General features: G+C 30.3%; 2 protein-coding genes across 2 annotated transcripts; both read left to right on the top strand.

Moving 5' to 3' along the window:
- Positions 1-540: 540 nt before the first annotated feature.
- LOC107961052 (probable disease resistance protein At5g63020) lies at positions 541-1,077 on the top strand. Its single transcript, XM_016897295.2, has one exon. It carries the CDS (start codon positions 541-543, stop codon positions 1,075-1,077), a length of 537 nt encoding a protein of 178 aa, XP_016752784.2.
- A 135-nt stretch (positions 1,078-1,212) lies between these two features.
- LOC107961053 (probable disease resistance protein At1g12290) lies at positions 1,213-3,026 on the top strand. The gene has a single exon (XM_016897296.2). It carries the CDS (start codon positions 1,217-1,219, stop codon positions 2,864-2,866), a length of 1,650 nt encoding a protein of 549 aa, XP_016752785.2. The 5' UTR covers positions 1,213-1,216; the 3' UTR covers positions 2,867-3,026.
- Positions 3,027-15,887: the final 12,861 nt, after the last annotated feature.

Raw genomic sequence — 15,887 nt, 5'->3', positions numbered from 1 at the left:
TGTGCAATACAAGTCTTCCCACCAAGTCAATGATTTTACACACTTTATTGTAATTATTATCATATTCACTATCTCTTTTTTTTGGTATCAAAATGCATGTGAACTTCCAACAGTTTGTCTTTGTTTTTCTCCTCTTTGTAGTCTCAAACTTTCATAGAACTCCATAAGCATCTTTGATTTATTCCTTGCTTCTATTTCCAGATTGTTGAACTCACTCTTCTACAATCAAAACCAGGTATGGGTAATATCTTCTTAATCTCACTTTCACTCGATCCCATCATTACCCGTTGCTCGGATTGTGCGACTGGACAGGCAAGTTATATATGCAACCTCGAAGATAACCTCCATGCTTTACAAACTGAAGTAGCAGGACTGAAGGAGCTCAGGAGTGATCTGATAAGCAGGGTCAGAATTGCTGAAGATGAGCAGCGGCTTAAGCGGCTAAACCAAGTTGAGGGTTGGCTTTCGAGGGCTGAAACTCTGATAAACGATGCTGATCAACTGATTTTCCGAAGTTCTTAGCATGTTGATAATCTATGTATGGGAGGTTGTTGCTCCACTCATCCTAGGTCCAGCATCAAGTTCGGGAAGCAAATTGCCAAAAAACTCCAAGAGGTGAAAGACCAGAAGGAGAATGGAGATTTCAGTGATGTGGCCAGCAAGCCACCACCTCCTTCATCAACTGAAAGACCTAGTGAGCCAACTGTGGGTTTAGAGTTCTATTTGAACAAGGTTTGGAGCTGTCTTCAAAAGGAACAAGTGGGAATTATTGGCATATATGGCTTAGGAGGGGTTGGCAAGACAACCCTCCTGAACCAAATCAATAACAAATTCCATGATACTACCCATGATTACCATGTCATTTGGGCAGTTGCATCACAAGATCGGCCAGTTGAGAGAGTCCAGGATCAAATTGCCAAAAGAATAGGCCATTCTAATGAAGGTTGGAAATCCAAGAGCCTTGATGAGAAAGCTGAAGACATCTTCAAGGTATTATGTAAAAAGAAGTTTGCATTGTTGTTGGATGATATATGGGAATGGTTTGATCTCACAAGAGCTGGGATAAAATGGCTCTAAAGTCATTTTCACAACTCGTCGTGTTGACGTGTGCTGTCAAATGCAACCGAACATGGATAATAATATCGGAGTGGAATGTTTACCACCAGGAGAAGCTTTCAAACTGTTCGAGAAGAAGGTTCTATAAGAAACCCTTCGAATGCATCCAGATATTTGCAAGTTAGCTGAAGCGGTGGTTGAAGAGTGTGCAGGGCTTCCTCTCACTCTCATTACAATTGGGCGAGCCATGGCATCCAAGAAGACCCTTCGAGAATGGGAATATGCCATAGAAGTTTTAAGGCAATCAGCAGCTTCTGTGTTGCCAGGGGTAGGGAAAGAGATGTATCCCAAGTTAAAATTCAGTTATGACTGTTTACCTGATGAAAGGTTCAGATCTTGTTTCTTGTATTGTTCTTTATATCCAGAAGATTATTTCATTGACAAAGACGAACTAGTAGATTTTTGGATCGGGGAAGGATTTTTGGACAAGCATACCAATTTGAGCAGTGCCAGAAACCAGGGACATTTCATTATAGGTTCTCTTATTAACGCATGCTTATTGGAGAAAGGACATAGAAATGATCGGGTAAAGATGCACGATGTGATTCGCGACATGGCTTTGTGGATTGCTGGTGAATCTGAGAAGGAGAAGTTTTTTGTAAAATCAGGTGTTCAGTTAAAGGAACAACCGAAAGCTAAAAAGTGGGAAGAGGTAACAAGAATGTCGCTGATGGGTAATCAAATTGAAAATCTAACTGAGATACTGGAATGTCCCAAACTCCAAACTCTGTTTCTTGGCAGGAATGATTTGAAGGTAATCATGAATGATTTCTTTAATTCTATGCCGATGCTAAGGGTTCTAGACTTGTCCTACAATGTGAATTTGGAAGAATTACTGGTAGGAATTGCAAAGTTGGTTTCACTAGAACATCTCAATTTGTCAGAGACAAGAATAAAAAAGTTGCCAGTCGAATTGAAGGCCCTAGCAAAGCTGAAATATTTGAATCTGGAGTGGACACGCGATCTAGAAATGATCCCACAACAATTGATATCCAGTTTCTCCAAGTTGCAAGTACTGAAAATGGAGAGATGTGGCTATGGATGTTTATTGGTTTTGGAGGAAATGGAGCATTTAAAATATTTGAATGTGTTGACTCTTTCTTTTAAAAGCGCTTCGGAGTTGGAAAAAGCTTCGAGGTTCAACAAGTTCTTTAGCTGTGCCATTGAACGTGTATGCCTTGAATATTTCAGAGATTCAAGATCATTGAATATTATGGCTTTAGCAAAACTGCAGCATCTATGTACTTTAAGACTCTCGAGGTGTTGGGATCTAGAGGAAGTGAAGATCGAACGTAACATAACTGAAGGTGCAGGATGCTTCCATAGCCTTCGAACTGTAATCCTAGACGAATGCAATCATTTGAGGGATGTGAGTTGGGTAACTTTTGCTCCACATTTGGAAGAACTATATATATTGGATTGCAAAGGTTTAGAAGAAATCATCAGTGAAGAAAAACTTGGTGAAGTCGCTGAGCTAAAAGGAAATTCAAACTTGTTTTCTAAGCTAGAGATTTTGCATCTATGGGGTTTACCCAAACTAAAGACTATATACCAGCATGCTTTGCCTTTCCCACAGCTGAAGGAAATATACATTAGACGATGCCCAATGTTAAAGAAGCTCCCACTAAACTCCAATAGTGCAAAAGGACAGAGGCTGGTCATTTTTGGAGAGGAGGGATGGTGGAAAGATGTAGAATGGGAGGATGAATCCACTAAAATTGCTTTTCTCCCCTCTTTCAGACCTTTTTAATCTAAAAAATGTTAGAAACTAAGTCTTAAAACTATTATTGTATCATAACATGTGTCATTACAAGTTCTATTTTGTTTATCCCTAAATTACATGTAGTTTGATTTTGTATTTTACACTAAGACGTTTTCCTTTATAAAAGTAAAATGTTTGAGTTTGAGAATATATTATGTTATAAAGTATAACTCTCAACACATCACTTCATTTTCTTTTAATTCTATAACTAAAATTTTTGATAATTATAGTAAAATTAAAATTTTTCTATTCTGTATATTTAAAAATGAGATAATTTTTGTTATAGGAAAGTATACTATAAATATGTTTATTATAAATTTGGAATTTTAAAAAGAGAAAATTTAAGTTTAAATATAATTTACTTTTATTCAAAATGAATGTTATCATAAGAAGAGGTGTTTCATAAGCATAATATCAATAAATCATGTAAAATTAGATACTAAATATTGGAAATTATATTGAGTGACATAATATAACTGCTAGAATATTTCAATATTTGTATATTAAAATTCATTAATACAAACTACTAACATTTTAAAATTTTTATGATTATTGAATGCTACTACCAAAATTCACATATAATTTTAAAAAAAAAATTATTATTCATATCTAATATTTAAATGAATTGGTGATATTATTAGTTTTAAATAATTTTCTTTAAAAGTAACCAACTTAATAGTTTCAGCAACCAAATTATTATATAGAAAATGAAAGATAAACTTAACTTTTGGAAAAAAGGGTGAGAAAATTAACTCTTTTTCATTTGAAAAATCAATAGCTATTTAATTGCTTATTTATATTTATCTTTTTATCTTTTTATTATTAATTTTAAAAATAAATAAAACTAGACTTCTGACATATATCTATTAAAAATTTAAATGTTTTAGTTATAATTGTTGATCATACATAATGTTCCATCTTAATATCTCATTATAAACAAAATTAGACTTAAATAAGTTTAAAATTAATCATTTATAAATATCAAGCAAAAGCTTGTAAGATTTGAGCACTGAATTGATCTATGACTACTTATACTCAAAGTGAGATTGTGTGTATGAATTCTGTAGAATCACAGTCTCATAAATAAGTTATAACAAGTATAACTTTCGACATATCATATCATTTTCTTTTAATTTTATAACTAAAAATTTCCATAACTATAGTAAAATTTAAAATTTTTCTTATAAATGTTGTTTTAGTTTGTACTTCTGTATATTTAAATATGAGATAATTCTTTATAGGAAAGAAAAATGTGTTAAGTATAAATTTGGAATTTGGAATTTTAAAAAATTAAATATTTAAGTTTTAATAAGTTAATAAAATATAATTTATTTTCATTTATTAAACATGTTATCAATAAAAAAAATTATCATGTAACATTAGATACTAAATATTGAGAATTATATTATAATAAAATAACAGTGACATAATATAAATTTCAATATTTTTATATTAAAACTCATTAATACAAATTATTATCATTTTAAAATTGTTTATGAATCTGAGATCATGCAAGTACACATATTAACATATTTTTTAATGATGTTTCAATGTTGAGATATGGTTATATGATTAGATTAGATTAGAGTATTTCAAATTTAAATATATATATAATAAAAAAATTGGGGGAGAATTAAATGTATACCAACCTCTTAATTTCATCTCGTCTCAAGTTTTAACTTAATTAATATTGCTATCATGTCAAGGAAAAAAATATAAGTTCAAGTACACTTAAACACGTATTATCCTTAACTAAATGTTATTATTTTTTTAAATAATTTTTTTAAAAAGAAACCAACTTACTATTTTTATAAATTTAACAAAGCAATCAAATTATTAAATAGAAAATTAAAGATAAACAGAATTATAGGAGCTTAAATTTTGGAAAAAAAATTGTGAGAAAATTAACTTTATCCATTATTTATTAAAATTCACATAAAAAATCAATTAATATTTTAGTCACAATAATAAAATTAATGGTTTATCATACATAAATATCTCAGTATGATCAAATATATTTAAAAGCAAAAGCAAACTTAAATAAATTTAAAATTAACCGTTTACAAATATAAACAAACTTAAGTAAAATTTACAAAAAAAAAACAAGTCTGAGAATAATCCCACAATTGATATCCAGTTTCTCTAAGTTGCAGGTACTGAAAATGGAGGGGTGTTGCTATCAATGTTCATTGGTTTTGGAGGAAATGAAGCATTTAAACTATTTGAATGTGTTGACCATTACTTTTACACACTTTGGAGTTAGAAAAAGACTTGGGGTTTCAACAAGTTCATTAGCTGTGCCATTGAACATGTAAGCCTTTAAGGTTTTAGAGATTCAAGGTCATTGAATATTTTGGCTTTAGCAAATCTGCAACCTTTATATAGCTTAGAATTTTCGGGTTATATGGCTATTGAAGAAGTGAAGATCGAAAGTAACATAATTGAAGGTGTAGGATGCTTCCATAGCCTTCGATCTGTATACCTATTCGATTGCAATCAATTGAGGGATGCGAGTAATTGGATAATTTTTGCTCCACATTTGGAACAACTATTTATACGTGATTGCCAAGGTTTAGAAGAAATAATCAGTGAGGAAAAACTTAGTGAAGTCGCTGAGCTAAAAGGAAATTCAAACTTGTTTTCTAAGCTAGAGTTTTTGCATCTAAATAATCTGTCCAAAATGAAGACAATATACGGACATGCTCTACTTTTTCCGCAGCTGAAGAGAATCACAATTTTAAATTGCCCAATGCTGAAGAAGTTCCCACTAAACTCCAATAGTGCAAAAGGACGAAGGCTCGTCATTGAAGGAGACGAGGGATGGTGGAAAGAGGTAGAATGGGAGGATGAATCTACTCAAATTACTTTTTTCCCCTCTTTCAAACATCGGTAATCTACTAAATGTTGGATTTTAATTAAGGCTTAAAGCCCTTATTGTATCATAGCATACCTCACTCTTAAGTTCTATTTTGTCTATCTTTAAATTACATGCAGATTGGTTCTTTGTTTTACACAACTTTTTCCTTTAAATGAATTAACCCATTTTTATAATTTAAATTTTTTTTATTACATGTGGCAATAACAAGAGAATGTGAGTTTGAGCACAAAATAAATACAAATTATTTTTTAATTCACACGTTTAAGAGTCTATAAGTAGTAATAGGAAATTTATAAAATTTTTTATTATTTATATTGGTTTTTGTTTAATAATTTTCTTTAAAAGAAACCAACTTAAGCATTGTTTCGATATCATATATGAGCCCGGCTTAATCTGTGAACATCTTTACTCAAACCCGATTACTTAAAGTGAGATTATGTATATGAATTCTCTAGAATTACAAACTCATAAACAAGTTATTGAAATTAATACTCAAATGGTAGTATCTGAATTTAATAAGTTACAGCAAACTGATTAGTTAAATGTTTGATGAGTATAATTATTAGACATCTCATTCTCCTACTTCCTTTGCATTTTGAATTTAGCCCCTCTTGTAACACTAAAATAACATTAACAGGTAAAGACTGTATACAGAGGTAAGCATAATATGCCTAATTTCAACTTGATTTTGTAATATTTCCATCAAATAATTTATGCGCCTTTATCATAGTGTTATAATTAAGAGTGTGTGTCCACTTCTATAGATTCTCGTGTGGTGTGCTAATAATTCTAGAAAATACTCGGTACTAAGTAAGTATAAGCTAATGAAAAAGTGAAATCTTGTTTCTGTATTGTTCTTTATATCTAGAAGATGATCTCATTGAAAAATATGCACTAATACATTATAGGTAATCAGTATCGGAAATGTTATCACTGTACATTTTGGGTGCTCAAATCATGAGAAAAAATCAAATATTAAATGAAATATTAGCTTTAAAATTTTAGAAACAAAATTTTTAATTAAATAAAATATAAAACCACTTAAAATTTGAATATACTTAATATATATTTTTAATAGGTAAAGATAAAAAAAGATTTTTTTAATATATTTAAAATTTTAAAAAAATGAAATATATTAAAAAATTAAATATATTAAAAAGGTTAAGTATAACCAATTTTAAAATTTTAATATATTTTTAAAAAATTAAATATATTAAAAAATGTTAAGTATAACCAATTTTAAAATTTTAATATGTTCAATATATTTTAAAAATATATTTTAAAATTTTAATATATTTAATATATATTTTAATAGGTAAAGAGAAAAAAAATTAATATATTTAAATTTTTAAAAAACTTAAAAAATTTTAAATATATTAAAATTTTAAATATGTTAAAGAAAATATTAAGTATAACCAATTTTAAAATTTTAATATACTCAATATATCAAAATATATTAAAATTTTGAACATATTAAAAAATTTTGAAGTATTAAAATTTCAAAATATTTTTTAATAGGTAAAGACAAAAAAAAGTTTTTCTTAATATATTTAAATTTTTTTAAAAAAAAGGGCGGGCAACTTTGGAAACCGATGGCACCAATTTATTTAACTCCACCAAAAAAGGAAAAATTTATTTTTAAGTTCCTCTATTTTTTCAAAAATTACAGTATTTTCTTAATATTTATACAATATATAATTATTTTTATTATTTTAAATACTTGTTTATATAGTTTTCTTTAAAAAAAATTAAAATAGTTTTGGGAAAAACCAATTTTTCTGAAAACATATTTATAAATATAAATCTTTTTAAAAGATTTTAAAATATAGTATTTTAATTATAATTGGTAATAATTTTAAATCTTCGTATATTTTTTAATCAACAAATTGTGATATATTTTTATCATATTTTTTAATCAACAAATTATGCCCATTTATTTAAAATTTTAAATTAATAATTTAACTATGTTCCAAATACAAAACGTGTTGAATTAAAATATGAATATTAAAGTTGAGTGGCACTCGACAATATTCACTACATTTACTTACCACAACCTCAATTATTGCCCATGTTGGAAGAGGACGGCAACTGTCTCTGAAAACTATCTGACCAAAATTTTCATCCCCACAATTAGGATATGCAATTAGTTATGGTTTAATCATAGCATAAAGCTCATGAGTGAAAATCCTCATATCTTTTTTATTTTGTGTATAGTGCTCAACTTACCTCCTCTGCATTTTGAATCTAGACACCTGCTTTGAAGGTTGAGAACCAGATGACTGCAGAGGGCATAAATTTTGCAATAAGTTGGTGGCTATACTACTTAATAACTACATACTCACAAAGATGTGTAAGCACAATTTTTTATATGGGTTCCATGTCTTTAATTGGATTATGATAACCCCTGAAACAATTTCTGAATTCTTCCATTGGTATATATGGTCATGAATTCAGTTACCTTGATCTTCCACTGTTTTTCTGTTTTTTTACTGATGTGTCCATTTCTATGGATTCTCGTGTGCTGTGCTAATAATTCTTAGAAATATTCTGCACTAAGTGGGTATAAGCTGATGAAAAAGTAAAATCTGGTTTCATGTATTATTCTTTATATCCAGAACATGATCTCATTGAAAAAGATACACTAATATATTATAGGTAGTCAATTTCAGAAATGTTATCATTGTAATTTTTGGATAATAAAATTATGAGAAAAAATCGAATATTAAATGATATATTAGCTTTAAAATTTTAGAAACAAATTTTTTAATTAAATAAAATATAAAACCACTTAAATAAAATATAAAACCACTTACAATTTGAATATGCTTAATATATATTTTTAATAAGTAAAGATAAAAAAGATTTTCTTAATATATTTAAAATTTTAAAAAATTTAAAAAATGAATATATTAAAATTTTAAATATATTAAAAAATGTTAAGTATAATCAATTTTAAAATTTTAATATGTTCAATATATTTTTAAAATATATTTTAAAATTTTAATATATTTAATATATTTTTAATAGTTAAAGAGAAAAAGATTTTTTAATATATTTAAAATTTTAAAAAAATTTAAAAAAATTAAATATATTAAAATTTTAAAATATTTTTTAATAGGTGAAGACCAAAAAAAAAGTTTATTCTTAATATATTTAAAATTTTAAAAGGAAAAAAAGGAGAGCAACTTTGAAAACGGGTGGCACTAATTTATTTAACTCCACTAAAAAAGGAAATATTTTATTTTTTAGTCTCTCTATTTTTTTAAAAATTACAATATTTTTTAATATTTATACAGGTTGCGCAATTTTACACGGCTCTACTAAAAAATATTTTTTTTATCTTGATTGTTGACGTGACATGTTAGTGTCGCCAAACTCTTTAGCTCTATCAACTTTCACGATAAATTTTAAGTCACTTACATGTTTAATTAAAAAAATAAATTATTTATGTAATTAATTAAAATTTTTTAAATTAGTTTTATAAAAAAAATAATAAATATCAGCATGCGAAATTGGACTTCCATTATGTCAATAAGGGTCCGTTTGATTGCCAGTAAAATGTTTTCCGTAAAATGATTTCTGGAAAATGTTTTACTTTTCTATAAAATGATTTACCAGAAAATATTTTCTGGTGTTTGATTGAATCTGTGTAAAATATTTTCTGCTGTTTGGCAGATTTCCTGAAAATATTTTCCGGAAAATTTTTTTTACATATATTAATATATATTAATAATTTTTTATATTTTAAATTATTTTTACATATATTGCAATGATTTATTTATAATAATACTCAATTATTAAGCTACAACATTAATCGTTAAATTGAAAAAAACTAATATCAAATAAATTATTTGTAATTGTGTTAAAAAAACAAGTATTGAATAATTATAAATTGTTTCGAAACCACAATGAGTACTAGAAATTAATAATATTATCTAAATACATAATTAGTAGTACACCACATAGTAACAACATTGTCCAAGTGCATAATATACCTTAAAAAGGAACATGCTTCGAAAGTAGCATCTAAATTTGAACTACTGTGAATTGTTAAACACAGGTCCAAAGTCGTAACAAACTACTTCATTGTCTCACCATAAGCCCCAAGTCATTTTCATTGTCTATTACACAAGAACCACTTACTGGTGTAGCACACGTATTTTCCGGGGAATGATGAAGGTCCAATGGGTAAGTGTAGTTTTGCTGCGAAACAAGACTGCCATCGGGTGAAAAACTGGCTGTCGAAGAAGAATTCTGCATACTGGACGATGAATCAAGGGTGCAGTATCGCTCCAGGTTAGGAACTGAATGTTGCACACTATTGCTGCCATCATCAGAACCTGACTGGTATGGCTCTAAACTCTGGTTGGGAGGCCAACAATAGGACTCCAGCTCTTGCACGGGCCAATCAATGCACTTGCCAACAATAAGACGTTTGCATTGCAGAAGTTTCTTTTATTTAATCCTATGAGTCAAAAGACAACAACGGAGCACTGCAAAACCTTTCTGCGTATTTAACCGATAGCACTGTTATTATGAATAAGTTAAATCACCCAACAATTTCCAACAACAGCTGCTTGGCACGAATAGCACATCAAAGAGAAGAATCGGATGAATTCTGCATAGAAGGTCAACAAAAGGCATTAGCTATATTTTATGATGGAGAAATCAAGTAACTCCAGCTTTTCTTTTATATCAGATGAAATCAAACAAGAAAAAAGATGCACCAAATGGAAAGGAAAAGGAGTTCAAATCTTATTAATCCTACATGTGTTAATAACCTAACACGTCTGCCATGCATAAGATGGACACCAGTACAAGTTTTCAGCCCTTGAGTAAAAATATAGATGGATTTCATGCGTAACATAGCTGGCAAAGAAGATTGTATGAATGAAATAGTAGGCAGGCAGGATGATGCAAGATATATAAAAAAATTTTATTTCAATCTTCAGGTAAAACATGTTTCATAAACAAATATCAGCAAGGAATTAACATGAAAAAGGTTTATATAGGAACTTGAAAGGGAAAGAAAAAGCAGCTCATTCATTAAAAGGACAGAAAGCATCTAATAGATTCATGCAGCTAAAGCTTTTACAGTAAAACAAAGAAAAAAAATTACAAAATCAAACCAGCGCTATGCTGCTAACATAGAACTAAAAGTTGTAAGTGAAATTAAAAGAACATGAAGTTTTTCTGCAATGAAACAAAACAAACATTCATTATTTAATATGAAACTATGAAATTGTTTTATATTTCCCTAAAAGAGTGAAGATTTCAAGGATAAAAACATAAAAAGGTAGGGTTTAAAGAAGAAAAGACAATTACTTTCGAACATGCATGAACATAAAGATTATACCTTTTACAACAACATACATGTTATCTCTTTTTTCAAAGAAAACTTGGTACTAAAAATTCAGCTAAAAAAAACTCATTTCAGACCTCAAATGCATTCAATTTGCATCATATATAAGAAGAAAAATAAATACTGAGAAACAAAGCAACAAACCATGAAACTCGGTGACTAGGGAAAACAAAATCACCCCCAAAACCAGAAAAAAACCTTTAACAAAGACCCTAGTTAATTTTAAGTAATAAAAGAAATGGATTGAATACTGATATCCCATACCTTATTTTGATTCCACTTCTAAACTAAAAGTTTTGGTGCTAAGTTGTGAGAATAACACTTCATCATCCATTGACACCTGAGCGACAGTGATACGAGTCACAAAAGCCCAAATTCTTGAAGGCGAGACCCAATAAGCAAATTCCCAGCCCAATCAAGAAATCCACCATACTTAGTTGAAAATCAGGCCAAATTGTCAAAGTGGCCCAAGTTGTAAAGTTTTATTTTTATTTTTATTTTTATTTATTTATTTATTTACTTAGTTTAAATTTTTATGTCAATATTCAGTCCAAGAGTCCCAGATAAAATGACCTTTGACCGAATTTCCATATTAAAATAATTAGGAGTTTTTTTTATTTTAGTTTTCTAATTAGATTAGGACTAGTTATAAGGCCTATTTAAAGGCATGGCTGTCCACCTTGTTAAACACTTATCATTATTATTAAAATTTCAGATTTGTTGAGAGCAGAATTTTCTTTGAGTTTTCTCCAAGATTTCTCTCTTGAGTTTTCTTTAGAAGTTGTTTTAACAATCTTGTGATTGTGGGAGCCATCTTCAACCTTCTTCTTGCCATTGATATTCTTTGGAGGGGAGATTAGAGCCGTTTGAAGGGAGTTGTGAGATCTTTCGAGATTTCAAGGCTTCTTAGGGCTTATCTTTTAATTTCTTACTGTCAATTCTTTCTTTATTTCTACTTGTGCTGAATCATTATCTAATCTATTTTCTGTTCTTATTGTGTTTTCAGCCTTTTTCTATCTTAAGGAATCAGCCCAAAAATCCTCAATTTCTAGGGTTTTTCCATACTCTTTTTGGGTGAAATTAGATTGTCGAAATTTGGGGAAAACTATCTTGGTGTTCAATTGGGCAGAATCACAATCTCCTTGAGGGTTTCAAGAACCCTAACACTTATTTCTATTCTCAATTTGATTCTTTGCTGATTTGGGGATTTTATTTCAGATCTGAAAATTCAAAAATCTAATCTTTTAATTTTCTGTTTCGTTTCAGATCTAATTGTTTAGGGTTTTCGTAGGAGTTTCTCGTGACTTGGCAACTCGATCTTGGTCCGTGCGCAACCCCGTATCATTTGGTATCAGATTTTGGGCGTTTTGGGTGTTCTTGGTTGATTTCTAAACTGATCTCTATTTTTTAAATTACAAACAGCAGTTTTACCCAGAAAAATTTTTGAAAAAAATTCATTTGAGCGGGTAAATGTTTTCTGATTGATCTGAAATTTTACATACATATTTTTGGCACTGTTATTGAATATACAAAAATATTTCCCGCAAAAAAATAAGTCGAAAAAGTCAAAAAATTGAAAAAAGACGAAATCCAATAAAAAATTAAAAAAATATTCAGCGGGTTGAATTTGGTGCCCAAATTTTCCAGATCAAAAATTCAATATTTGAAGACATTCCAGATTTAATTTTGTGATTTTTGGAGATCGGGAACACCTCGAACGAAGTTGTCAAGTTACTCCGCAGTTTTTCGGGTTTTCTGTTTTCAACAATTTTTATTGATTCTTAGCTGTAGGTTTTCATTTGTTTACCTTTATTCTTCCTTTACGTTATCTAACACCTTCTTGTTTCTTGTGTTAGTAGGATTTAAACGTGTGCACAACTTCTTCCTAGGTGCAACACGAATCAATTGGTGTCTCGTCAGTTTTTGGCATCCTAGTGCAAATTAGGATTCTTTGGTAGTTTGGTTCACACTCTCTAATTGGTTGATATAAACTCTGATAAAGAACTCACAAGATTGAATTCGACCTCATTGAGAATTTGATTTTTTCTTTTTGAGTGATTAACGGTGAGGTTTGATAACTTTTATTTTTGAGTGTTGAGTGTTTTGCAGGTTTTAAAAAAAAAATGTCTACAGGTGATAATAATAGTGACATATTTAAAAAATTCCAACAACAGTTGGATGAACAGGCTGCTGCTCTTCGAGCTTTGACTGCTACCATCAATGAGGTGCAATTGAATCAAGAACCTCAATATCGAAATCCAATCAAAGAAGATAGGGATAACCAACCCCAGAGGCGCGGCCCTCGACGTGTCACTAGAATGGATGATGATTTTCATGATCGTGGACAATCATCTTTGGCAAAACCAAAGAGCGAGCAGCAACGAGAACATCTCTTTCATACTCGCTGCCATGTACAAGGTAAGCTTTGTAGAGTTATTATTGATGGTGAAAGTTGCTCGAACATAGCCAGCACGACGATGGTGGAAAAGCTTTGCTTAACCACTACCAAGCATCCACAACCTTATCAACTACAAGGGCTTAGCAACGAAGGCCAATTTAGGGTCACTCAACAAGTGCGCATCGCATTTTCTATCGGTAAGTATCAAGACGAAGTTGTGTGCGACGTAATGCCTATTCAAGCCTGCCATTTGTTGCTAGGAGAACCGTGGCAACTGGATCGAAAAGTCACTCACGATGGTCGTACCAATAGGTATTCTTTCAAGCATCAAGGAAAGAAACTCACCTTAGTGCCGCTCACTCTGGAACAAGTCCATGAGGACCAAATCAAACTGAAAAATTCTGTTAAAACAAGTGAGGAAAAAGAAAAAGAGAATGAAAAAGAGCAAAAAGAGATTGAGAGTGAAAAGGAATGTGAAACAGAAAAGAAAATTGAAAAAGAAGTTGAAGAAAGAAGAGAAAATGAGTTAGAAAAAGAAACAAAAGAAAAAGACGAGGAAAGGCTAGTGAGGAATGTTTCCACTAACCAAGATATGAATTTTTCTTGTGTTGCTACTTTTCAGGTTCCCGAAAGATCGAAAGATAACTTTCAACTTCAATACCTCTCAAATGAAAGACGCTTTCATACGATCAACTTAAGCAAAGATGAAATCACACTACATGATCTCGAAGGTAAGCGAGGTAAGGAAATTTTAGAAACCGAGTCCAGTGCAGATTTGAAAATTATTGATAAAACTTTTGGTGACTTATTTCTTAAAAGATCCCATCATTTTGATCCGATTAATTGTTACTCTTCGATTGTGGTTGATAAAGTCATTACGAAAAGAAGCGTGATTTGTTTTTCTCTTGATTTACCTTGTGTAAAATCCTTGAATTTGTCCAAATCTGTTTTGGAGAATAAGGTAACGAAATTTGCCAAATTTGTTTTCAATTTATATTCTTGCCTTAAACAGTTTATGTGGTTGTACATGAAGTTTGAGTTCCATTTGACAAAGGTTAACTCAACAACGGAGATTCGACTACACTATGCCCCCGATGAACGAAGGTTTGTTTTAAATGAAAAAGGTAAAATCGACCCTTATTCTTTTGCTTATCGAGGTAAGATGCTTGAAACCTTTGAAACACTTTTGTACTCCTCGGATAGTGATAAAGATCGTGTTGATGAACACTTAGATCGAAACGTGCTTGACTGTCCTATTTTATTTATTGATGATCTATCTGTTTTGATGGTTGATAAAAAGATTCTTGTTTTTGATAATGCATGTGTGAGTGAATCTATAGACCGTCGATTAATGCATGGTATGATTATGCAACTCTGTGAACCATGTGAATCTTTTCAAATACCTACTTGTGACGATTATGTTTACCATTTGATTTATTACTCGCAATTTATTCATGGTTTGTGGGAACAATGTGAGACGACTGAATGCCTTAAAACATGTCCATCTTTGTTTCAAATATTTGACGAGGCAGTGGTGAGTAAATTAGATTGTTTGCATGGTAATCTGAATCTGTCCATTCACATGCGTTATACCTGTTCTGTTATGCTTATGATTGGACTACAAGCTTGTTTCCGTTGCTATTTACTATCTCATGGCTATTCTTTTCAGTGGACTCAATTGCCATTAGTCCCGTTCGATAGAGGAAAGTCGAGTTCATTTGATTTTTCAGATTCGAGGACGAATCTTTTTGAGGAAGGGGGGAATGATACGAGTCACAAAAGCCCAAATTCTTGAAGGCGAGACCCAATAAGCAAATTCCCAGCCCAATCAAGAAATCCACCATACTTAGTTGAAAATCAGGCCAAATTGTCAAAGTGGCCCAAGTTGTAAAGTTTTATTTTATTTTTATTCTTATTTATTTATTTATTTACTTAGTTTAAATTTTTATGTCAATATTCAGTCCAAGAGTCCCAGATAAAATGACCTTTGACCGAATTTCCATATTAAAATAATTAGGAGTTTTTTTTATTTTAGTTTTCTAATTAGATTAGGACTAGTTATAAGGCCTATTTAAAGGCATGGCTGTCCACCTTGTTAAACACTTATCATTATTATTAAAATTTCAGATTTGTTGAGAGCAGAATTTTCTTTGAGTTTTCTCCAAGATTTCTCTCTTGAGTTTTCTTTAGAAGTTGTTTTAACAATCTTGTGATTGTGGGAGCCATCTTCAACCTTCTTCTTGCCATTGATATTCTTTGGAGGGGAGATTAGAGCCGTTTGAAGGGAGTTGTGAGATCTTTCGAGATTTCAAGGCTTCAATATCGAGATCAAATTAAAGACGATGTGGATAACCAGCCTCCTGCTCATAGG

The sequence above is a fragment of the Gossypium hirsutum genome, chromosome A05 (genome assembly GCF_007990345.1).
Source record: "Gossypium hirsutum isolate 1008001.06 chromosome A05, Gossypium_hirsutum_v2.1, whole genome shotgun sequence".
NCBI lineage: Eukaryota > Viridiplantae > Streptophyta > Magnoliopsida > Malvales > Malvaceae > Gossypium > Gossypium hirsutum.
This window is presented reverse-complemented; position numbering and strand designations above follow the sequence as displayed.

Coding starts and splice junctions, on each gene's coding strand:
- LOC107961052 (XM_016897295.2), top strand. CDS start 541: ATGGGAGGTTGTTGCTCCACTCATCCTAGGTCCAGCATCAAGTTCGGG.
- LOC107961053 (XM_016897296.2), top strand. CDS start 1,217: ATGCATCCAGATATTTGCAAGTTAGCTGAAGCGGTGGTTGAAGAGTGT.